This window comes from Chironomus tepperi, unplaced genomic scaffold (assembly GCF_022539635.2).
Source record: "Chironomus tepperi strain 1889 unplaced genomic scaffold, CSIRO-AGI_Ctep_v1 contig_196, whole genome shotgun sequence".
Taxonomy (NCBI): Eukaryota; Metazoa; Arthropoda; class Insecta; order Diptera; family Chironomidae; genus Chironomus; species Chironomus tepperi.
The window spans coordinates 1,987,486-2,014,585 of record NW_027226318.1 but is presented as its reverse complement, the minus strand read 5'-3'; the positions used below and the strand labels follow the sequence as shown (position 1 = coordinate 2,014,585).

The following is a 27,100-nucleotide window of genomic DNA, read 5'->3' as shown; positions in this document are numbered from 1 at the left end:
TCTTTCCTGGATGACATACAGTGATGAAAAGCCATAAATATGGCATAGAGAAAGCAGTGTGTTGACATAAATTCATTACCATGCCGAATCTGACGATACAACTGCCTGACGCTAGGTTATTGTAGGATTTTCCAATATGTTCCTTCTGGTCTAATGACAATGGCCAACATTTACTCACGAATACGCTGAAAAAGCGATCCTAGAAAACTAACAAGGCTATTTGAGCCACTAAGATAAACTGGAGTATGAACAGACACACAAAATACGGTCCATACCGTCAATATCCTTTTCTAAAACTCTACGCTAAGAGAGAAAAGTATAAAAAATAAAGTGGAAAACTATGCCATCAATTATGTGCTTTAAAAAGAGCCAAAGCAATTGCAATATGCAGTGTGTATGCACCTGTTGGTACTTCTTTCACAATTCAATGTGGATCACTAAATATTTCTGACTTGAGCATCTCGAGTAGTGTTGAAAATGCATTTTCCATGTTTTCTTTTTCACCCTCCAATGACTCATAAAATGCTGATTAGACTCATCGCTTATTTATTTTCATGACAATTTTTAGCGCATTTTTGAAACTTGTTTTCAAAAAGGTAGCTTAATAATACACTTTGTTCGTTCGTTCGTTCGTTCGTTCGTTCGTTCGTTCGTTCGTTCGTTCGGCTGGAACGCGAGATCTCGAAAACTAGACATCGTAGAGAGCTCTGGTTTGTTTTAATAGCTTCGTTCTATCAAGTTATTGGGTTATCGGTCATTTAGAAGTTTCAAATCAATGCATAAATACTATAATTAACAGTTTTTCATTTTCATATACAACAACAACAAAAACAACAACACGTTTTTTCATTGTTTTACAGTGTTTTTCAATGTTTGTCGATGTTTTAACAGTGTTTACTCAATGTTTGAATTTTTTTTGACCGTTATGAGGTTTGAATTATGAAAATCCGTTAAATGATGAAATTCTTAAATTTGTGGAAGTTTTATATGGATCTTGTTTTTAAGATCTGGAAGTGACCTGGATCTTACTGGATCATGTGTTTTAGTTCTGGAAGTGAACTGGATCTTACTGGATCATGTGTTTTAGTTCTGGAAGTGACCTGGATCTTACTGGATCTTGGTTTTTAGGTCTGGAAGTGAACTGGATCTTACTGGATCTTGGTTTTTAGGTCTGGAAGTGACTTATTAATCAATTACTGATCGCTGGGACAAAAATGCGCTTAAGTCCCTCGATCAATAACACGAGGACTTTTGTAATTTTTTTTTGCTGCTGCTGCTTCTCCCCTTGCTCCATTCATTTTTCTTTCCATCGTTTGTTTTGTCGTGTGTGTGTGTGTGTGAATCTATGTGACAAAAATAAAGACAGTGAGCATAAATCATTTGACGAGAAATTATATAATGTTAGCTTCTTGCCTTTTTATGTTGACGAAACGATGAAAAGCTGAGATGACAGTTTTATGCTTAAACTATTCTTTATTTATGTTTCATTTTAATGCTGTCATCAAATGATGCTGTTTTATGTTTATGTATGAAAATAAATGTATCTTTATGATATATACTCTACATAGATAAAGGAGTGATTTCATGTTTATAGACTTATTTAACATATTTTTTTTATGTGCTTTGCATTTTTCGCGTAAATAAACGTAAAGTAAATCCCGGCACGGATTTTTATTCTCGCACCTCTTAATGTGGATTCACATTTCAATAAACATATTCACGTGTATGATCTCATTAAATGTTGAGACTTCATGCTGTATGTACTCATCGAATCATGATAATATCAAATTTATAATCTCTCATCATCAATTGATTTTTCTTTCATCGTCGAGTCATTTTTATTGTAAACAAATCATCATAATTAATAACGAGAGCATTACGTCGAATATAAATTCAAATATTCATTAAGCGGTTCCATTTTTTCGACTTCTCGAAACAGCAGCTATAAATCTCTTTGTGAGTTTTATTAGTTTCAACAGATAATCAATTACAATCTGTACTTTAAATGCCCATAATGTTTTCTCGTGCTGGAATTCCAGAATTATATTTTGTGTGCTGTACTTGCTGTTTGCGGGTGTCATTGCAATGCACGTGCTCATGAACAGCTGATTCTCAATTGCTGCCTTTATTTATGAAGTTAAATATTGCTCTGCTTATGGGAATGTGGGACGAATTTTTGTGCCGTTAATTTTGTTAATGGCTTACTGTCGACTTTTGTTTTATGTTCTGTTTATTTTGAGAGACAAAAGTCACCTGCTGGAATTAAATGGGATGATATTTGGGTTTATATAGAAAAAAAAAGGAGTTAATTTTGGTTTTTGAAGTGATTTCTTGAGTTAGGAACTATGGTTGTCAGATCAATGAGGGATCTGAAGTTGGTTCATGACTATTGCATGACTTTCCAGAGTTGGATGCCGTCTCAGACTTGAATTGAAGTAGATGGCTCAATTGAATAACGAATTGAAGCCTAAATGATATTAAATCTAGTAAAAAGGTGGTTTTATGCATAATATTAATATAATCAAGTGACTTCCAGGTGGCTGTGGGCTCTGCCAAAGACAAAATCTCCATTAATCTCCCGAAAAATAAACGTTTAACCCAAAAAATACTAAATTCGATTCCGACAAAATTCTATCCTCAATCTCAATAACTGAACCCCTAGACTTTCCGCATCAAGCCACTCAGACAGCGAAATCCAAACAAACTCCAATTGAAATGATCTTTATAGCCAAAATAAATAATTTAATGTGAGAATGGAAAAGTTGAAAGAAAATTTATTTAAATCTCATCATAAAAGGATGGAATTTTAAATAAACATCGTTAAAGGCGTGAAATATTCATCAAATTGACCCCGTCTATAATTTTATACATCTCATTCCCAAGCTTAAAACTATTTCTCATTTTAATTTACTTCCCAAACCGTTTATGCATCGTCTTTTAATAATTTGCATTCCAGCAATGGAAGTTAAAATATTGTGGAATTGTTCATTAAATATTCAACTCCAGAAATACTGGTTTGGTTCACACAGCTACCATGCAAAATGTAAATAATTATTCCTGCATAGCTTATATTGCTTAATATACACATTTATAGAAACAACAAAAACATTTAAATAATGCACAAACTACGCTTTTGAATTTATAATAATTCGAACCCTTCTTCTTCCCCAAAATTTTGTGTTTTTTTCCTGCCTTGTGCTGTATTTTTTTTGAAATTTCGTACATAAAAGCAGAGAATAAGAAGAATTGAAATTTATGAGGTGCTGCAGAAATGTGTAAGTAGAAAAAAAAGTAGGGAAGGCTGTTAGCTGTCACATATTCAAGGTCAAAAGGGATAAATGCTCGTGTAGTATGAGTTTCCCATTTATTTTTAAAGTCCGGGAAATGAATGTAAATTTGATAAAAATTTAGTGCCATTTGTCACAATAAAAATTTCCAAATACGCATGTTGAATTTATAACCATGATTACGTGGAATGCCTGATAGTAAGTAAATGATTATGCTATAAAGATGCGTGAAAAGAAAATCCCTTTTTTTGTGCTTGTTCCATATACTCGTGTACCTTATTGACCTGATTTTGCCCTTTATACCATTCTGTCTGTTGAGTTTTTGTGTATACAATTTGAGTATGTATGTGATGGTGTGGGTATGGATATTGACAGTTGTATTTTGCGCATTTGGGGAATTTTGTAGCTGGATATGTAGGAAAAATTGGAAGTTTTTGTTGCAATATTCGAATATCTTGAAATTCCTCGATCTGACGTTATTGTTGTGGAAATTGGAGTATAGTAGCTTTATAGATGATTCAGGACTATTCCAGACACAAACTCGAATGGTGAAGGCTTCGTCAAGGTTCTCCGCTACACGTCTAATGTAAGCTGTCTAAATTTGCAGCCACATGAAGATACACATCCACTAATTAAAAGGACAAACAAATGACAAAATACGACAGGACGTCACCCAATTAGCCACTTCAATTCCAATCAATTTCAGCTTAAACCCACCAGATGTGCATCCTCCATCTGACGACCATAATTACAACTTTGTGCAAACATTTCCTCTCGAGGAAATGAGCTAATAATTATCAACGTCTTATGTCTATACATTACATTTACACACAATCTCTCATTTTGCTCTCCCCACCCTTACACACTGTCTTTAATGTTGAGATATCGATAGAACCAATTATTTATTTTCATCCTTTTCCAATGTCTTATTTTTTGTGCGTTTATGTGAATTTATTATGTAAACATTTACATGTCCGATGAATGATCAGAAATTTCACACATTTGCTCGTTTTTATCTGTTTACTTTCATTTTCCTTACTACCCATTCACTAGTATGCTTGAACATAATCTCAATGTAATATTCCCTATACTGTTATTTTTTTGCTACTGATACTTTCGCTTGTTCTAATAGACGGCATGTACGAGATGTAGATAGATACATAAGCATCCACTTTTTTTTTGTTGCTAAATTAATTAGACGTAGGCAGAACAGAAGATGCGAAAATTTCTTTTTTTTTTTTGCTGTTGCCTTTATTCTTCTCGTTTTGTGTCTTACCCCAATCAGCTTCCTCACGATCTATATATTTTCTTTCTATTTTTTTTATAGTATAAAAATGACTTTATTGATTCATGCAATATCGCTTTGCGTAGTCGAATATCGATTCCGCACGAACTCTTCACAATATTCTAATTGGGAATTTTCATTTTCATCTCAAATTTTTTCTTTTCTTTTCTTTTCATCCAAATATATTTTTTTTGTATTCTCCAAAAAAAGAAGACTGTAATTGTAGATTCTATTTTTACTGTGCTGCAAAAGTCGTTGTCTGTTTCGGCAGTGAATAGATGAAAATATAGAATGAATGGAAAAGATTGGAATGTTTTGTGTTTGAAGATTAGTTTGGGACGCATTTTGGGATTTTGCGGGATTTGGAGCCTAACATCTAGCAAGGAACAAGCAACGTAGTGGTTAGAGTATCGAGTTATCGTTCTTAACTCATTTAATCTCAGGAAAAGTATAGTTGAATTAAGATCCTAACAACTTAAATGATACATGTTGGAACCTGTAACAAGGAGCCGTATGTAACAAGTAGTCACACTGTAATTAGTCACAACTCCGTCTAGACTACAAACATGCGTGCAGCCAGAAGTTTAAAAGTAGGGTTATCGATTTTGTATTGCAAATCCAAGTAAATTCGGGAAATGTGTAAAGTGTAGTGGATTGACCCCAAAAGTTGTAACAAAATTATTGAAACCTATGGTTCAAATCCTTGTGTAATACATAGAGTAATTTTCATTTTTAACTTTTTCTTTTTTGCTTTATTTCTTGAATTTTTTGATTATTTTGCTTAATGCCACGACAAATTGAACTACATCCTCCATTTCTTCTACAAACCCGACCGCTCAAAATATAGAAAAACAAATTTTTGCTTTGTTAGCGAATTTGGATGGAGAAAAAGCAGCAAAATTAATTTTCAAGGTCGCATATCTAGACTCTAAAGCTATATAGAATATGCTAGATACAACAGCATCAGCTTAATAAAAATAAAATAAAAGAAAATAGCTGAATATTCTACATATAGACAGTGAGTGTATTCACACATGCAAACACATGATAGCAAGTTGTGCATTAGTATTCTACAGGAATTTGAAAATTACCGTAATTGAGATTCGATTTTCATTATCAAATTTGAATATGTATCCCCTCCTACGCTCTCTCATCATACTCGAGTCTGTCTTAACAAACATCATGAAACTGCAGAGGCAATAGACTTATTTAATTTATATTCATTTGATTGAGCATATAGCTTAATATAATTTATGCTTTTTTCTCATTCCAGAAGCGACTTAATTAAGACAAAAAGTGAGACGAGGACACGTCAACAAAACAGCAAATAGTGAACTTAATTGATATTTATGCATGTGACAAATGCAACATATGGAATTTATATTAATAGAGACATGATAGATATACTGAAGAAAAATCATGATTGTGAATGTGTCATCAATTAGTTAAAAGTTATAGATATTTATATAGTTAAAGAACAGAGTTTCTATTTCTTGTGATACCCGAGTATAGAATAGAAGAATCAAACATTATTTTCTTACAAATCGATCACAGTCAACGTGTCAAAATTTTAAAGTTTACGCGTTCACCTTTTATTTTTCCCAGCTCATCACCAAGCCACAATATTGATCATTTTAATATACCCACAATAGACGCAACAATGCAGGACAATAACAATAGTACCAATCTTACAAACGGCGATTCCCGTGCTATTGATAAATATGCAAATATCCGAGCAGCTGAGGAGAAGAAATTGTTGGGTAGGAAGAATCCAAACATAAATAAACGTATGATTGATCAGTTAACAAAGATTCCCATACCCGAAGATGTACATGAGGATGCTGAGAAAAATAGTGGACATGAGAGTGGCGGTACAGCATCAACGCCCGTCGATGCTGACAATACAGATTCCGTTCTGCTCAATAAAAGTTCCAATAAAAAGCAAAATCATCCGCGTCGGTATCTGGAAGCAATTTATGACCGTTATGAAATATCAAAAAAATCACGACTGCCGTTCTTAATATTAAGTGTCCTTTGTGCTATTTTATTGCTCACTATCATCATCTTAGCAATCGTATGGCCATACATTCCCAGTTATATGAGATCAGATGTCTGTATTGAACCTGAATGCTTTGATGCCAGTAAGCAGGTGAGAACGATATGTTAAAAATTCAATTATTTCCTTTTCTTCTCGATAATCGAATCAGCTTACGTACAGATTTTATTTTGCTTGGATGTAGATTAAATCGCAAAAAGATTATTATCGGATTGGGGGTTTGTGCGGCAGTGACGTCATGTTTAGAATTTTGATTATTTTTTGGGATTTTAGATTGAATTTTGTGGGTTTTTGAGACATGTGTAAGGGTTCAAGTTCTAATTTTCAAATTGACGTAATTTACGTACAAACCACTCATAGTAGGGACGATGATTTTTTCAACATTAGAAAGCTATTTTCATCTCTTCAATTTATTTTTTATTTAAACATTTTTTTTGTGTGTGTTATTCCGGGGGTACTTAAGATCAGCATAAACAAGTCATTTGTAAGTAGAGAAAATCGGATTTACGATTTTATTTTTCCCCTCCTTGAATAGAATCTTTTGAAGTTTCCTCATTACCATATGTATGTGACGCAATAGAATCAAATCAAAAAGACATACAATGACAAAATCTATATCCACAATGACATATGTATTCACACATATATGACATGTGCGCGTATTGATATGCACTTAGCCACGGTTAGGAAGAAGTTGACGACGACACAAAATAATGTAAGGAATAAATAAATATTTTTAGATCCGCCATCAAAAGCCATCAAAAGAAGAAAAGAAATATATAATTTTTATGGTGAGGGCAGAAGATGCTTATTTTCTTGTTTTTATGTCTCCAAACGTATGAAAACATAAATTTCTTCCCTCAATACTTCCACCAATTTTTTGTTATTCTTTTTTCCTTTATTCTGTGCTGTTTTGGAATTGATGATGACTTTTGGTTGATTTTTAGTTTAGCAATTTTGAATGGGATGTGAGGAGATGATTGGGGTTGTTTTGTCTGGCTAGTTTGAGTTCTGAGAGACATGCTGTTGACGGAGAGATGGCGTAGTGTTTACTAGAATGGAGAGTACCCTATCATGTCATTCTAGTAAAAATTCAGTTGAAGATTGCCATAACAATATGGAAATAGGCAGGTAGAAATGGCCAGCAAGGAGTTTTGAGGCTTCAGTCTCTGATCAGGATGTTCTTTATACATTTCTTAAGGCACACGACGTAGAAATGAGTGAAAATCCTCCTCCAGGTCAGCATGACTCTGATGTTAAGTTAGATTCGATGAAATCCTGTCTCAAGTTAGCATCTGCCTGTGGGTAGATATTCATCCAATTCTAAATCGTGTGCTAGGGTATATTACAACTAGTTCATCATCCAAAAGCCAGTCTAAATTAGGAAAATCCATAAACTCTCATATTTATTATATCCAGCTGACTAAAAGTATAAATTCATAAATATATCTCCATAAAACACCAATCTTCCACATCTAATATCACTTAAAATTAAATTCCCAAACATCCTCCAACATAACTACTCAAGCATCATCACAACTTCATACTTAATTGCCCAAAAAATCACAAACAAACCAAACTCAAAGGTGCCATAAATGACTCAACATTTTCTCAGAAAAGAAATCCCAGCAATTTTCACTCAATTTACTTCCATAATCTTCCACTCATTTAAACATCCGTTATGAAACTCAAGTAATTTCCAAGTTGAGGATCAGTCACTTCCTGATGAAATAACTCAAGCCTACACATTGTGATTATCATAATGTCAGGTTTTCCTTTAAATTCGACGGATAAAATGACTGTAATTATTCATTGGATGAATTGTCCGAAAATATTTTCTTACTTAACGCGGACTAATTTTTATCAGCACAGCAATCAATACGCAAAAAAAATAATAAACTACATGAATTGTTTACGAGAACATTTTATACTTGTTTTGCCTTCTTTTCTTTTATGTCATAACTTTTTTTTTTGTGTTCCGATTTGCCTTTTGTTATGTGCGTGTGGCTTTTTGGAGAATATTGTATGGACATATAGCATGGAAAGTCTATAAAAAAGAAAGAGAATAAGTATAAGGCATAAAGCTGAAAGGGCCTCTTGAGATAATGTTGAATCCCAATTATTATGCTTTATATTTCAAGTTGAAATAAGATCCAAGAGGTCGAACAAATTCGATACATTGCAATTTATATTGGTATCTTTGGTTTGTACGTGTGTACGTCCTTTGAGTAGCGGTTCTTAAGAGTAATAAAATGGAGCAAAAAATTGCAAAAAAAAATTCTTTTCATCTCGAGACATCTCAGGAACAATATTTTTATAGGATTCGAACCTATTAATATTGCACATTTTTACTACTCTTTATTACTTTCATTTAACTGCTACAATTGAAGATTGGCAAAAAATCCTTATTAATTATTGTGAATATAAGGTGATTATTCTGGCCAATGATAGAGCAGTATACATCTGAGAGAGGCCATGGACCACAAATTCATCTGTATTCACCTAATGATTTGTCGTCCATTTAGGAATCGAACCTAAATGGACTTATTAGCCAGCCTACCTGCTCCTAAAATCCATTGTCAATCCAATACACAGCACCAAAATAATCAGTATTCGAATTTGCCCGGGACAATTCCACAACATCAAGTCCCCTGCTATTTACACAGCAATATTATTCCTAAATGTTACTAAATCAAATAATGTTACAGGGAGACGCTCCAAAATATTGGTTCCATAAAGCATATTAAGATTATAAGGTGAAATATGATATTAGTCCCGGAAGGGTTTTTTTCTTACCCAAACCATTTTCTTATGGCCAAAGATATTAAGTAACACACAGATTTCATAAGGTTAAAGTACACAAACAGTTTGTATACATAATAATTTTATGTATGTATCTCTCATGTTGTTGTCGATCAATTAAAGTCATTGTTGTCTGTATAGACAGTGTACAGTAACATAATAGATTTTTGATTTACAGTACATAAAATGCGAATAATGGATTTATTTAAAAAGGAAAAATTATTTTTGATTGAAAGTCGGCAAAAAGTCTAAAATTTCATGGTACGAGGGGATATTTGGAAGTGACGTCTAGTTTGAAATTTTGCTTCCCTGGTCTTAAAATGACGTAGTTTTTATTTTGAGGTTAGGTAACTGTTGCTCTATTTTATACATCCCAGCCAGGATCCTAACAAATTCCATCCAAAAATCCTTAATGGTCCAATTCTCGTCAGCTCCGATTCTAATTGACCTCCTAATAACAGCTCAACATCACTTAAAAATGACCCTAATTTAATAAATCTCCTCACTTTCTGTCTCATTTCCATTCAATCTCTTACTTAGAGAAATGAAGAAAATGTAAACATTTCAGACGGCGTCTTTATGCTGTTTGAAAGCAATTTGCTATTTATTTAAATTGAAAACAAAGAGAAGCGATTGAGAATGAATGTTTATTTGTATAAGAAAGTTAAAAATGATGATGATTCCTCAATGTTGATATATTTAATGTTCAGCGATATTTCTCACGAGCTGCAGTAAAAATAATTCTGTGCCTTATTTGTTTTTGTTTTGGTTTTGCTTGCCTTTTGTTACTGCAGTAAATTATTTCTTTAGAAATGAAAACAAGGAAAAATGGGCTTGAAAGTGCCAATTGAAATCTCCTTTTTTATGTTACCCGATGGGGATATTTATTGAAATTGATTTCTATGCTGCTTCTTAGTGTGGATTCTAAAATTAGATATTTGGTGATTTTGGCGTTCGTTGACATGTTGTTCATTTTTAAAGAATAAAATTTATTGATGTGACTTTCCTTTTTTTATGCTGAAGGTTTGGAAGAGAATTTTTGAAAGGAAAGGTAGAGGGGGAGGTTGGATTGGTGCAAAAAAGAAAATTATTTGTCATAGTGATAGAACAAAAATGACTTTCATGAAATCCTCATTTTTATGAGATTCGAACTCAAGTTTTAGTGATCAATTTATTAATTTATAATTTCCTTATTTAAACATTTCACATAATTTGCATGTTTTAAACTTCCAAATTTTGCGTTGCATTCCTTAAATTTCCAAATAAATTCCTTAAACTCATGCAGCAACTTCCTTAGCAAAAAGCAGTACTGGGCAATCTTTTTTTCGTGGCACAACTTGGTGATAAATCTTGACCAAAACTCAGTATGACATATGGTTCATGGTATTTCCAAACTTGAGTGCCGCGGCACAAAGGTTGTTCACCACTGATCTAACTCAAAATTATGGGTAGGTCGATAATAAATTTATTTTATTTTGATATTTATTCGAGATAAAATAGTAGAAAAATGTTGTCGCTGCTATTTGTTGATCACATTCGTTACTCCACCCGTAAATGTGTACAAAAAATTTTCATCTATGATCCTTATTCATACGGAACTTCAAATATGTTTACGATAAATCCACAGTCAAAAAAAAAGAAAATCCATTTCGTTCACATTATTATTGAAATTTTTTTTCTATGCTTCATTCTTTTGTGGAGAAATCCCAAAGAACTTTATACTTTTTCCAATCTTCTTTGACACATTTTTCCACAAAATAAGCTGAAAAATATGTTTTTTTCTTCCTTTAACAATACACACACAGAAAAAAATGAAAGGAACGAGAAGTTTAAAGGAGAAGAAAAGAAGAAGAAACCTTTAAAAAAACATCGAAAAAAAATGAGAATCAGCCAAGAAAAAAGAAAAGTTCTTTAAGTCACTAAAGTAGACTAAATAGAGAAGAACGAAAGAAGGAACAGAAGTTGATTATTATTATTATTGTTATGTGCTATGGTTATTGAGTGTCAGTGACTGAAAATTGTTATTGTGCTCTTTCCATCCCGAGATTTGTATGGATGTGAACTAAAGTGGGGTGTAGATTGGTGTTGTCGTTTGACTTTCTAAAGTGTCTTAGAAGTACATGAAGGAATGACTAATCTGTAGGGAAATTAAGGTATGTAGGACACTGTCTTGAGCTTTTGGGTGTTTTGTATTGATTTAGACCAGTGATGGGCAACCTTTTATGCACATCATGAGTTTTTCTAAGATTTTTGGCTTCACAATAAGGTGCCGTGGTACACAGATTGTCCTCAACTGATTTAGACACACAAAATCAGCTATACCCTAATACTATGAAAATTCTACCTCTTAAAGCAACTCTTTATCAGAAATAATTGATTGAAATCTTAGTTCCTACCCCAATAATTCACCAGATACAAGCTCAATATTCCATAGACTATAAATTCATATTCATTGTATATCTCGGGCTTTCTGTGTATATTTTCCCCATCATCCTCATTTCTCTTTGCACCACATTTTCATTTTTCGTCTAGCTTTTGGGTATAGGCATAATTTGCCCATAGCAGAAGTAAATTTTCATATAGATCCATTACAACCAAGTAATTTCATTTCTAATGTTTGTAAAATGTTAAAAAAGAATCACGAAATGACACACTATGGGACAGAAATGAATTTTTTTTCCAAAAATTATTTTCTTCGCTTAAATTATTGTCCCTTATATCCCATTTATGGAACTGCTTACGAAATTGGATAATTCGATTCCACTGCGGAGAAATGGCTCTTCAAAGTTTGGTTCAAGTGTCCTTTCTCATCAAACTCAAACGATCGTCACCAGTCACTGGTTTGATAAAAACTTTTGAAATTTTTTTTGTTTGATAGCTATGTATAGGAACTTAATTATAAGATAGAAAAAATTATCCTGCCTTGATTCCCTTAGCGGAATTTTTGAATTTACTCAGAAAATCACATGCATGTTGTGTTTCCGTTTGTCTGAGCCTCAACCAGTGCAACTATGGATTCTAAAAATATTTTTATATTATAGATATGGATATAATCTACAACTTTTATGAACATACTATATAATTTTACTGCAGTTTTGGTGATGAAAAAAATTATTTTCTTCAAAAAAATCGCAATTTTTGGACATAAGTTGCTGTAGCTCTTCAGGAATACCCATAGTAGTGGAATTTTATTGCATATTTAAATAGCTCTTACTTTATGCTATTTGAAAGTGCAGTTAGTTGGAAGTCGGTATATCAGACACTTTCGAGCAATTTGGCTTTGAAGTGATAGTGAAATGGATCCACGAAAATGAAAAAATTGAATAACTTTTTTATAGTCTAACAAAAATTTTTGTTTTTACTGTAGATCAATAGATCTCATCAAGACGCGTATTTTGAGCATAAATATGTTATGCTTTGGTCAAATTTTCTGAGTGAAATGTTAAATTTTCAATTTTGACCAAAATTTTTCAAAAAAAATCACTTTTTTTCAAAAATTCAATGAAACTTGCTGGAATCTTTTTTAAAAGTTCTATTTTTATATCGTAATCAACTTTTGTTCAGCAACTTGTCTCAAATTTACCAAATTGAGGTTGAAATTTGACAAAAACTGATTTTTAGTGCATTTTTTGGGATTTTTTCATACAAATGCTATTAAATCTTATCAAATATCAATTTTTAGCATTATATTATTGATTAACTTTATGTTCTTAAGGATGATCTTTCATTTTCCGGACAGAAACTTATAGGTTATCTAGTAAAAACGTTAAAAAAATGGGTTTAAGTAGTTCGAGTAAAGAGACAAAAATTTTCAAATTCACTTTTTTGCAACTAAAATTATTCAGAAGACTTCCAAACTTTCAGAAACTATAGATTATGATCAAAATTTACTAAATTATTGCTAGTTTGGGCTAGTTTAGGTTTTAAAACGACATTTTTTATCTAATTTCATAGAAAGTGTCAGTCATAGTTTTAATTCATTTTTCTTATCAAATAACTTCATGTTTTGATAGTATTTAGCCGTATTTAGTAATTTCAATAATTTTTCCAATAAAAAAGTTTCATCTAATAATGCAGATTAGGATTTATGTATCATATTTGATTAAATATTTATTTAAAAATTTTCACAAAATTTAGGGTTGATAGGAAGCGATTTTACTGTTATTTGCTTGAAGGAAAATATTTATTATTATCAAAAATATCATTTTTAAAGCAAAATTGAAAATTTTATAGTATATGTGATAGAAATATCTATAAAAGAACTGTTTTAAAATTTAGTTATTTCAGTTTTTAAAATCAGATGAAAAAGCTTATTTTAAAACGTAAACTAGCCCAAATTTGGAATAATTTAGTAAATTTTGATCATAATCTATAGTTTCTGAAAGTTTGGAAGTCTTCTGAATAATTTTAGTTGCAAAAAAGTGAATTTGAAAATTTTTGTCTCTTTACTCGAACTACTTAAACCCATTTTTTTAACGTTTTTACTAGATAACCTATAAGTTTCTGTCCGGAAAATGAAAGATCATCCTTAAGAACATAAAGTTAATCAATAATATAATGCTAAAAATTGATATTTGATAAGATTTAATAGCATTTGTATGAAAAAATCCCAAAAAATGCACTAAAAATCAGTTTTTGTCAAATTTCAACCTCAATTTGGTAAATTTGAGACAAGTTGCTGAACAAAAGTTGATTACGATATAAAAATAGAACTTTTAAAAAAGATTCCAGCAAGTTTCATTGAATTTTTGAAAAAAAGTGATTTTTTTTTGAAAAATTTTGGTCAAAATTGAAAATTTAACATTTCACTCAGAAAATTTGACCAAAGCATAACATATTTATGCTCAAAATACGCGTCTTGATGAGATCTATTGATCTACAGTAAAAACAAAAATTTTTGTTAGACTATAAAAAAGTTATTCAATTTTTTCATTTTCGTGGATCCATTTCACTATCACTTCAAAGCCAAATTGCTCGAAAGTGTCTGATATACCGACTTCCAACTAACTGCACTTTCAAATAGCATAAAGTAAGAGCTATTTAAATATGCAATAAAATTCCACTACTATGGGTATTCCTGAAGAGCTACAGCAACTTATGTCCAAAAATTGCGATTTTTTTGAAGAAAATAATTTTTTTCATCACCAAAACTGCAGTAAAATTATATAGTATGTTCATAAAAGTTGTAGATTATATCCATATCTATAATATAAAAATATTTTTAGAATCCATAGTTGCACTGGTTGAGGCTCAGACAAACGGAAACACAACATGCATGTGATTTTCTGAGTAAATTCAAAAATTCCGCTAAGGGAATCAAGGCAGGATAATTTTTTCTATCTTATAATTAAGTTCCTATACATAGCTATCAAACAAAAAAAATTTCAAAAGTTTTTATCAAACCAGTGACTGGTGACGATCGTTTGAGTTTGATGAGAAAGGACACTTGAACCAAACTTTGAAGAGCCATTTCTCCGCAGTGGAATCGAATTATCCAATTTCGTAAGCAGTTCCATAAATGGGATATAAGGGACAATAATTTAAGCGAAGAAAATAATTTTTGGAAAAAAAATTCATTTCTGTCCCATAGTGTGACATGAGAAGAAGAAAAATTACACTGACTTAAATTAATTTATTTAAATCTCAGTAAAAAGGAACAGAAACAGCAAAATAAATTTCGGTTCCTATTCTTTCCTTCTTATTTGTTTCTTATCGAAGAAAATAAGGCAATAAGAAGAAGCAAGAAAACGAATTTCCGTCACTTCTATTGCGTTTCATACTTTAAGTAGAAAATACTGATTCCTTGTCGCATGCAGAATGACGAATTAATCAGTCCGCCTAGTTCATTTAATAAAATTTTCGTTGATATTTTCCATAACGCACTGAAAGTTCTCTGTGGGAGCTGTGTGGTATGGGAATTGTTTATAAGTAAAGAGTCTCTTGTGTGGGATCATATGTTGTGTGACAATCTAAAGAACTTTGTGGTATGGAAGCATGTAGGAATGACTGATGAGTCAACTTTAAACGCATATCACAAATCGGTTAATCGATCCAAAATATGGCATCAGAGTGACGTGACCCTGACATGGTGCTGGATTGTAACCAAATTTGGCCCTAAGATAGATTCATGTAAATCTGAGGCCAGCCAGCAGGCTAACGTGACTCTAACATGGTGCCGAATTCGGTTACAATTCAGAGTCACAGAGTCCCACCTATCTGGGGTTAGGCACCAGACCTGTCTGTCTGAATCTAGCATCAAATCAGAGTCACGCCTATCTGGGGTCGGACTATTGATTCAAATGTCAAGTGTATAAGCGGAAAAAGGACTAAAAAATTCAGTACTAGCCCTCGTGTACCTTCCTAAATGGTTCCTTGATATCTAAAAATACACCGCTGCATCCCTAAACGAACTATACGATACATCCTAAAGTGTCAGGCCTCCGCATCAAAAATGTAGAAAATGAAGACCTGAAGTTCTTGGACGAACCCTATTTTGAAGACTCACGTCAGTTTAAACATTAGCGCCCTCGATTGAGTCGAGATCCAAAAAATCCCAATTTTCATAGTGAACATCATTTCCACACAACTCCCAAAAATACCAAATGCCATGTAGAATTTTTGATTGAAAAGTCATATCAACTTTGATTAATGAGTAGAACGCCTCATGATCTATAATGTCACACTTTCTGTCACTTTATACTGTGAAATATTATTATTATGTTGATGAGGATTTCAAGTGAATGTGAAGATAGATGATGGGCTATAAATAAATTAAATTATTTAATTAACGAAGAATCAAAAGTCTACGCAATTTACCGTAAAGTAGACAAGCTAGAAAATATATAGTGTTGAATAATAAGAAATAGCCACAAAAACTAATGTTAAGTGTGCTTGCGTGCCATAAAGAATGTTCTACTATTTAATTACCATTTTTATTTTTATATATAATTTTTCATTGTGGAAATCTCAAGCTTTTCATCGCCACGATTAGTGCTTTTTTGAAATATTGTTATGGTTCCATAATGGACACTGTGAAGTAGATAATTTGTGTTGAACAACTCGCTTAATTGTTTTTCTGTATATTGTTAAATGGAAAAAATTTTTTGGCTAGTGACTTTTACTTTAAGGGGCGGATGGAAAAAAGGGGATGGAGATTGAAATTCGATAGCTTTACAGGAAAGAACATTCATATTCATTTATCAAAAAAGCTTGAGTAATTAACTGCTAAGTTTCATGCGTAGGGCTGTCTAAACTGTTTTGTGGCACGGCACAACTTGGTGGTATGCGTTGCCCTTGACCGAAACAGCACTTCCGCACATTTGCTTGTGTAGGGATGAGGATGATGAGTTGTTGAAAACTGCACAAAATGCTGTTTCTCTTCTGTATCTTGAGTTTTTGTTAAGCATGCTTGACACTTGTGTGCTCAAGTATCTTGCTTGCCAACATCTTAGTCTTGGCAACTGCTTGTGCTACATGTGCCACGGTTCATAGTTTTGACACGACTAATTTATACGCTTTTTTAAGTGATTTTTAAACAAATACAGCCTTAAATATCATAAAACTTTGAAATTATGTCCTGATATTCCCGAAAACTTCAACTGATATCCCCAATTAATTATTAATGTACCCAATATTAATGAAATCGATATTGCATTTATATTAATGGAGGAATAATTTTAATCAAATATTATGAACAACTTCAATTAGGTCAGTTTCTATTAAAATGCCATTTATAAAGTTTCAACGGTCTGTGCGTGGATAATTTTTTCGTGAATTTCTTCTACAATAGGAAATTAGGTCAAACAATTTGAGAGGACAAATTTATTTTATTCAAATTTATAAGGCGAGGAAAATATTTTGATTTTGTGAGTTTGTTCTGATTTGATTTTTGGGTATTTTGAGGAATTGAGGGACAGTTTAAGACTTTCTGTCGTTTGACTTTTAAGGTGTCAAAACAAATCAAATTGAGGGATTTTTCCTTCGATTCTCAATACGGATTGTTTTGGAAGATTAAGAGCAGACGCGTATTCAGGCCCACTTCTTTTCCATTCTCAACTTCTCAAAGGATGTCAATAATAAGGGACCATTCAAAAATTACATAACGCTTACACCAGTGTACCAGCAACATTTTTTTGGACCCATGAGTTTTGTGCAGTCTTGATTGAGGCTTAACATTGGCTGAAACAAACGGATTTAGGCCCCCGTTCCTCATCGTAGTCCCCTTATAGAATGTTCCTTAAATGAGCCTATAAGCATCTTTCCAGTTTGAAAACTACTATAGTAGACATTATGAAATCTTATTAAAACTACTCTAAAATGCATTAATGCTCTATAAAAAAAATATCTTCTCATAAAAATAAAATTTTATAAAGTCATAAAAATCTAGTTTCAAAATACAAATTTTCAGCTGATCAGCTTTGTCTGAATAGACAATTAGGTTGAAGCTCATATTCGCCTAATTCACATCCGAATTGAATTTTCCACATGAGAATTTTATAGCTAAAATCTGATAAGCTTTAAATTTATTTTTCTGATTCTTTAGTTTAGTTCGGCCAGAGAATTTTAATTTTTTGAAGCTGCTCACAGCAGTGATATAATGATTTAATTTTGTCACTTAAAGCTCTTAGGAGGAGGGTGTGGGGGGTTAGTCGTGACTTTGTTATGCTTTAAATCAGTGGTAGGGATCCTGAGTGGTGCCAGTAAGCCGTGTAGTATGCCGCCAAAAGTAAAGAGCTGTCCACTACTGCTTTTAACATTGCATGAAGAGGGAGGGGATGTGGAAGGGTCAAAAAAAAGTAAATTTTTGGCGTTACTTAATAAGTGAATAGACCCTTAATTGACTCAAAAAAGAATACAAAAAACCCAGTTAAAGCCTCATAAAGCCAGAATATTTCCTTTAAAATTGCCATCAACGATAAATATTAGCTTATTTATTATTATATTATGTCCATATATATCACCCACAATCAACATCAAAAGTTAAAAATATGAGGAAAAATCAACAAAAATCATGAAAATTCAATTATTATTTTTTCACCACACCAATTTAAAATAATTGAAACCCAACCAGTGACATGTGAAAAACTACGAAAAAAAAAATATGTCAGTATCAAAAATAATTAATAAGTTGTTGCATTATTATTTAATGCATTGAGCAAACATGAACGAATGGGGGAACACAATTTTCAAGTGCATCATCGATGTTCCACTTGTATGTAGGCAAGCGAGAATTGATTTTTAAAGTGCAAACTGCAAAATGTGCACCTGAACAATAAAAAATTGAATTTTTTTATACCTAATATTATGCAATATCTCTAAATGAGAATTGACATTAAGCAGACATAAATTAGCATTCAAATCGAAATGAAAATTAGCTTTAAAAAATGCGGCTTGATATGAATTCACACATATATGTGGGGAAGGCATAAAAAAGAGGCTCATAAGCATATTTACCATACACAGATAATATATTATATCTATTATTTCTTTTCGGGGATCTGTTTTCATGAAAAAAATATGTCTACAAGCTGTTGAATATTTTTTTTATGCTGCCGTTGCTCAAAATCAATAAAACATATTACGGGGTAGGGATGAGAGCGAGAAGAAAAGAAAATAGAAGATAGTCTAATGTGAACATTTATATTCTAATGCGTCACTTAATGATATTTAATTGATTTCCATTTTCTATTCACAGATTGTCGGTTGGGCTGACTTGAAGGAGTCTGTATGTGAGAATCCATATAAATTCACATGCGGTAATTTCATCAATCAATACAAAAGTCATGAATTATATTTGGTTAATAAAGGGGAGTGGGGTGCAAATTCTCATTTTGAATATGAAGGTTAGTATGAATTATTGGATTTTAAGTAGTCTAGGGATGGATGTTGGTTGGAAAATTTGATGGATACTGGTTTGGTGTCTTGCTACTTAGGTATGGAAATGAGGTTTTTGAGGACTAGTGCAGTAGACTACTCGTGTGACGAAATGCTAGCTTAATAGAGTAAGGTACTGTATACTTGAGTAAACTAGAGTATACTAAAGTATACTATAGTATACTAGAGTACACTAGGCACTTATATCCTTCAATTTCAAGACTAAATCTCGAATTTTCCACAAAACTTCCATCCCTTTTCAAACATTAATTTAATTGACAATGATTAATTCCATTGACACACACAACTCTTCTTATTCTTATTTCCCAAAAGATTTAAATGCTATCAATTCGTTTATCTCAAAACTTCCCAATTTACCGAGTCGTAGCTCGATACAACCGATGATAAAGAAGATTTATTCAATATGTATGAACATACGATCGGAGGAGAGGACAAGTGAAAATCTGCAAGTGCTTAAAACAATTTTGGAAAGTGCACGTGAGTACAGTTATCTGCTTAATTTATATTCATAATACTTTATGAGGTTTTACTTGCGAATTGATGAACAAATATAGATAAAATGTTTTTAGTCACCCTGTAAACTTGAGAGTCAGTTATGACTAGCGACATCTGGATGTCATTTCAAGTAAACTGAGACTCAATTTTGATTAAATGGAATTAGAATTGAAGGATATTTAATAGATTAATTATTTTACAAGTTTTCGACAACAATTGAACTGCGTGATGTAATAGCTCTAATAAATTTATAGTAATCGACATTCTATTGATGGTAAACTTGTAAACATCTCCACTTATTTTAGAATAATTGACCAGTCATAATCAATAAATTCCAATAAATGTAAATTATTTCCTGGAAATTCCATATTAAATATTGTGTTTGCATTTAGAGTACAATGAACGATGATGAATAATTGGAATTGATGTCATTGAACGGCTATTGCTCATATTGAGATTCGAACTTCATATTGACATTTAGTTGTCGTTTTTGAAGTTGGACATCAATTAGTCTTAGTATACTAGAATGTCATCATGCGGAAAATTCGATCTTTGGCTATAAAATGGATATAAATCCACCTATACGGCTTGTCATTAAGACGGACCTATACGTGCTCTAGCGACTATGTTGTGCTACTCGGAATACCAATAATAAATTACATTAATTCAAAAATAAATCAAAATTATCAACTTAATATTCACAACTTGAAAATTAGCATTCAATAATGCTAAAACTGATAAAAATCAAACATTCAACTAGCTGCAAGTTCGAAACTATCTTCAAAATGCGATACGCTAATTGACAATTTATTCATAATATTTGCTTAGATATGAACAGCATCTGAATGATTTATGAGAGTTTTTGAGAAATCTGCAGCAATGTGACATTTCAGGAAGAAAGAAATGCAAATTTTATATTAATTGATAAATTGAGCTGTTAAGTTCTGTATATATAAGAGAAACATATAAGCGGCTGACATATAGGAGAAGAGCATTAAAAGATTACTCAAAAAGGATCACAAACTCCATCAATCTACATTAGAGTCCTAATAACTTGATTTGAAACATGATCGCTCATTGCAGACTAAATATGTATCATGTTTCATAAGTATGGCGCTAAAACCCAAAAAATTGATGCTGTCTGCTAGACATAAGTTATATTGTGAAATAGGAACTTTGTTAATTTTTGATGTGATGATTTGAGGCTATTAATTTGCAATATAAATGCATAATTTCTGTTTGGAGAATTCAATTTGCATATGCTGAAGGTCACACAAGCTGTGCAGATCCTATTGATATTAGACTAATATTTAAAAACACATCCATTGATCTGCATTTGATGAAGTTTGATATCAGCAGTCATATGGCCGCCAGACGGAGGCAACTTCCATTTGGAGTTAATAAAAGTGGTTTAACGGAACCTTCTTGGCTTGTGTTGCTCGGGCTTCAAGATCGATTGGAATTAAATTGAATTTTAACTCAAACTTGACTTGCCAATTCATGAATGATCAGTTCCTGCCGTTCAAAATTACAATAAAAACTCGATCAGCAATGTCTCTTGAATTTTTAATTCCATTTTTTGCAATTTTTCAAATTTTTCTGCTCATCAACCTACAAAGCCTTATCGATATGCAAAATCAATGACCACGAAAGTGGAATCACCTTGCATACATCTTCCAAAATCAAGATCAAATAGTCTTCATATTGTGAATTTCAAGTTTTTATTTTTATTAATTTTTTTGCATCTTTATTTACATAAAATCAAAGTTTGATTCACAAAAGCTTAGCTTAATATCATTTGTTACTGCTTATTGCATCAAATGAGGAAATTTTATGGCAAAAAATTTGCATTTTTTGGACATTTCTTATTTAAAAATGATGTCTATAATGTGAGGATAGAGAAAAAGACCACAGCGACTATTTGTGGACGGTCGCGGTGACTTTAACAATTATTTATAGGATGATGAAATAAGTTAGATGTGATGTGGCTTAAAATCTGAATCGTCTGGCATTTGGCGGTAAATATCCTTGTATATCCTTGAATGCTGATTGATTTGGATCAATTTTGATAAATTGTTGTGGGATAAATTCAGCACTGCTTCCACTTGAATCTGATGAGTATGCTGGACCTGTTGGTTGTTCTTGTTGTACGAATTGTCCGCCATTGCTATATTCATTGTATTGAGTTTGTGCGACTGGAGCTCCATTGCCAGCTGAAAGTTGAACAGTTTGTGTCAATTCTTGACTTCCTGTTGGTCCGAAATTGTTAGCTTGGAGGGCAAATTGTCCATTGGATGATCCGATACGGGTTTCACTTGATGCTGATGACGTTGTAATAGTTTGGATTCCTGTTTAGTAAATTCATCATTAGTTCCGGTCGATATTTCAATAATTTATGTCTTACCTGATTCTTGACTGTTACCACCACCAGAAACACCGAAAGCAGTTTCATCAATATCACCATCTTCATCACGGATGTCATCAGGTGTGATTCTTTGATCGAGTCCAGCTTCATCAATTGATCCAGAGCTTGTGACAATGAGATTTCCTGCATCGTTTCCATTTCCATTTCCATTGACTGCACCTCCAATGCTAAGAGCACCAGCTGAAACACCTGATTCTGATTGAGATTCTTGTTGGAATTGAGCTGTTGAGGAAAAAAAGTTTTGGATTATTGATATTAAATTCAGATTTGGCACTTCCTTACATTGGATATTTGCAACAGCATCGGCAGCTTCTTGCTTCGTCTTGTACTTGATGAAGAAGACTTCTGGTTTGTGTGTAACTGCTGGTGGTGGTGTTGGAATCTCGCCAATATCTGAGACGTCATCATTCTTCTTGGACAAGACATAGACAATGGTCTTCTCTTCGTTCTATAAATAGAAATAAGATATAATTAATAATGGCTTATGCTTTTTATAGACATCGACATACCTGTGGATAAACTGGATAATTAGCAGCACTGAGTGATGAGCCAATTGATGGTGCCTTAATGAAGATAATTTTGTATGTTTTTTGTGGTCTGACAATTTGGACCTTCTCTTCAACACGAACATTTTCATCTTCTTCTGGTGCAGCATGCTTAAGATTTCAAGAAAAAAAAAATTATTTATTAATTTTGACTGATCGTTTCCAATTAATCAAAGTAATGAGTATCTTACCACATAGAAGTTTTTGGTAATGATTGGTTCGCCTTGCTTGATGACTGGCTTGTAAACAACTCTTTGTGGTCCGTTTGATCCTCCTGTCAAGTCAAATGATTGAGATTGTCCTTGGATTAAATTGACTCCACCATTTCCATTTGATCCACCGTTTGAGCCTGATGATGTGCTTGAGAATCCACCAGCTGAGCTTTCTGATCCTGAAGAAAATCCGTTTGAACCTCCGTTTGATAAACCATTAGATCCAGCTGAGAATCCATTTGAGCCAGTTGAGAATCCATTTGCACTTCCAGAGAATCCATTAGATCCACCTGACAAACCATTTGATCCAGCTGACAAGCCACTTGATCCAGCTGAGAAACCATTTGATCCAGCTGATACACCGCCATTTGATCCAGCTTCATATCCAGCATCATGTCCATTAGAATGTGTTGAGTATCCTGTTCCAGCAATTCCATTAGCTGATGCACTTGATGAGACTTGTACAGAGACTTCTCCTAATGGTGCTGCTACACCTGATGCACTTGATCCGAATGATGCTGAGTCTGTATAACCTCCTTGATAATTATTTCCTGAAACATATGGTGCATCATAACTAGTAAATCCCATAAAGGTCGACGACAATTCCTCCAAATCGCCTTTGTTATTCAAATTATTTAAGCTTTCAAGTTCATTGTTACCTCCACTGAAGCCTGCTCCTGCATTCGTGAATCCATTTGATGCTCCATTACCTGGTTGATTATACTTATAGCCATTTAAGTGGCTCACATCTAAATTAAGGAATAGATTAATTATAATGATAACACGAGTCTGATTAATTTATCAGGAAATCTACCTGGTCGAGCGAGAACAACGGCCATGAGCGTTGCAAAAATCTGGAAGTGATGAAAAAGGTTGATTAAAATAAGTTTGCGGCTAAAATTGTCTAAATGTCACGTTATTTAAATTAGGATATTAAATTAAAAACTAATTTTCAAGAGCATTTATTGTAAAAATTCATGGATTTGTTGGCGTTCCTATCATTTTGACACGATAGCTTCCAAAAAATATGTTTATTGCCTGTGAATTTGTAGAAATTAAATTCACACTTTGATTATTAATGTGTCTAAATTTTCGCATTCAGCATAACGATCGCATGCAGATTAGCTGAATATTCATTGAAGATGCTACACGAATATTCCTTCGAATTTTGGCATTGAAGTCATTTGATGGTTCATATTTATGATTAAGACGATATTTATTGTTTCAATGACTTTTCTCCTTGATGATGCGTGGAGTGTTTGTATCCTTACCAGCAGAGCTCGAAGTCGACTCAAGCCGACTCGACTCAATATGCAATTTGAGTACGGATCATAAGAAATAGCTGAGCATTGCCAAAATCATGAATGATCATGTGAAATATTCGTGATTAACTAATTGCTATTAGAGTCATATGTATATAGATTTGGCCAACTTCCCTTACGTGACAATAATAATGAGAATTGGATTAAGAATATTGCTAAATATGTGTGGAGAATCTCAAATACAGCTTGTTTGACCCACTTAACAAGAACACAAAAAAATTCTAGTTTGTCTTGAAAACTGGAAATATTATTTTTAATGGGACTCGATTTCCTTAAAATCAGCACCAAATGGCAATAATCATAATTTTCAATTCTTTGTTCAAAGACACATGGAAAATTTAATGTGAAGTCAAGCTTTTGGCTACAAAACTGAACTTATCGCACTAAAAATTCTATTTTGAAGGATTCTGTCTATATCCAACATTCTCTAAGCGACAATTTCCTTCCAAACCACAATTCTTTCCAGATCCAAATCTCATTTAATTTACTACAATTTCAAATTCCACAGCTATCTTTATGATTAATGCACTGTACTCTCTATATCTCTTTTAATTCATGAATCGACCCGATTGTATGAAAACTTTTTGATTTAAATGCCGGATATAATGAGAAGAAGATGGTAATAATGTTCATGTTGAATGAACTGGAAATAATGACCGCATATTCTTTGACTTAAGATTCTTATGGCATATATGTGAGACTAGTTCTGTTCTTTAATAGAGAGTTGATAAAATAATGGAATTGGAAACAGTAAGAAACTAGTGAGATTTGCAGAGAATTTATAAATTATCGGATTTTTTCTGTGATTTCACAGAACTGAACAGCACAATGTGTTGGCTAAGGCACCGCTAGGTCGCTGTATTAAGGAAAACATGAATTGGCGTGGACGGGAACTTGTCCGCTTGCTTTGACTCATTTTTAAGGCAAAAATTGCAGTTCACCGCATTGTGTTGCTCAGAAGATATTGACCATTGAGCCTTAAAGTTTAGATAACCAAATAAAGCCAAGTTAATGACTAGTTCTCAAAGTCTATAATCAATAACCAATGAAGCTTATAATGCACATTGCCAATAATCATCTGCTAAAAAATCTATTAAAACACTCTAAATGCCACCAATTTTTTTCGTATTTTTATAGCCATCAATGACAACTCTCTTTTTGACTATTTTTAACAACATGACTATTGTCTGCGGTGAATGTAAAACATGACTTTGAATGGAACTCATTCAATATCAATTTCGCGCATCATTTCTCTCAAGATGAACTTGATTTGATGTTAATATGGGATTTTTGACAGCTTTAAATTCGGCCAATATGTGATTTTGTTTTCGTAAAACAAAGGATTATGGACGGATTATTGCTTTTGTATCACTTGATTATGGTAGCTTCATGTCTGTAATTTATAGGATTAGGGGATGGAAGAGAGCTTTTGGAATTAACTTATGTAATTTCTATTAAAATATCCATTAAAAGATTCAGGCACTTTATTTTGCAATATTTGGATCATAGATTGATGTTAATGCACTATTGGGTAATACTTTATGTTCAATATTTCTCAAACTAGTTCAAATTCACTTTCGATTGATTCCTCGTGAATCTCCAATTATCACTTAATTTTTTTGTTAGAGACATTTTGTCAATTGTAATCCATAGCATGCAACTTATTGATTATTCCATGTCCATTTTTGTCACTTAGATATTTTTTGACACTCACCACAATCGCACGCATATTTTTAATTAAATATTTTTTTTAGTATTTTAAATAAATAAAATCACAAAATAAGGCACAAAAATCCTAATCTTATATTAGTATATACAGCGCTCGATATGTCTAACAGAACTGAGGTAATTTTCGGCAAACTTTCAATTTTTATACTAAAATCTCAAATCGTAACATCGGTAAAGAAAAAAAGAAACAAAAAGCATCTCGCGGTTTTTCAACACAAGGAGAAGTCGGCAAAGAGTAGACATTAGATGCGTTAGAAGAGTAGGAGAAGCAAATCTCATACTTTTTGTTGTATTCATTTTTCATGTCTGATGCTCAATTCTTTGTGAAAATGATTTTTTAGAATATGATTTGGTCATACATCAATGGTACATCAATTAATTAATTTAATTAGATTTTTGGGGAATTTTTCTAAAGCTAATCTACATATTTAGGGGCAATGTCTGTAATGGCTCGTGCTATGAGCATTTTGAATAATTTAGGGATGTATATCTGCTTAGGGTTTTCTGAAATCTCAGTTTGGATTGATTATTAAGGACAAGGCGTAGCCTAGGAGCCTGTCCGAGGTTGAGTTCGAAATTGAGACTAAGACGGAGACCAGAATTGTGACTGCAAGAGAATTTCCCGGTAAAATTATGGAATTTTCATAAAAAATTCACTTTCTTGGTGTAACTTTTGATGGAATTTCAACTAAACTCTTTGCTGCCGACTACGGCAGACATATAATGTTAGAAGCAAGTTGAATACAAGCTGGAAGACAACAAATCAGATAAGATCTTTATCAAAACATGATGCAGCTTTGTATCATGTTGCATTCAATCGAAATATTCCTGACACTTACTAATATGCACTTTAAGTGTTGCTTCATATAAATAAGTAGTCTAATTTAGGTGTTATTTATAGCTCAAGCAATCGATGTAAATATTTGCAGTTGTTCAAAAATATTCAAACTTGCGGAAGTAAACCTGTGCCTCAGACAATCTTACAATCATTCCTTAAGCAAGTCATTCCTTAAACATTAAGCCCTGTAAGTTACAAAGTACTTAGAACA

The 27,100-nt window shown here is 32.6% G+C and overlaps 2 protein-coding genes across 2 annotated transcripts in view; one reads left to right on the top strand and one right to left on the bottom strand.

Annotated features, from left to right (window-relative positions):
• goe (gone early) overlaps positions 1–27,100 on the top strand; it is a 69,682-nt gene that overhangs the window by 27,797 nt on the left and 14,785 nt on the right. The window contains exons 2-4 of the mRNA XM_070639689.1: positions 5,846–6,721; positions 19,125–19,272; positions 19,637–19,801. Coding sequence (XP_070495790.1) covers positions 6,233–6,721; positions 19,125–19,272; positions 19,637–19,801 — 802 coding nt within the window. The 5' untranslated portion in view covers positions 5,846–6,232. The remainder of the gene's footprint in view (positions 1–5,845; positions 6,722–19,124; positions 19,273–19,636; positions 19,802–27,100) is intronic.
• On the bottom strand, positions 21,524–26,159 carry LOC139090019 (uncharacterized). The gene is made up of 8 exons (XM_070639691.1): positions 26,038–26,159; positions 23,816–23,855; positions 23,661–23,750; positions 22,981–23,552; positions 22,754–22,900; positions 22,527–22,692; positions 22,224–22,466; positions 21,524–22,167 (listed from the first exon to the last, which is right to left on the bottom strand). The coding sequence occupies exons 1-8, from the start codon at positions 26,050–26,052 to the stop codon at positions 21,809–21,811; spliced, it is 1,632 nt and encodes a 543-aa protein (XP_070495792.1). The 5' UTR covers positions 26,053–26,159; the 3' UTR covers positions 21,524–21,808.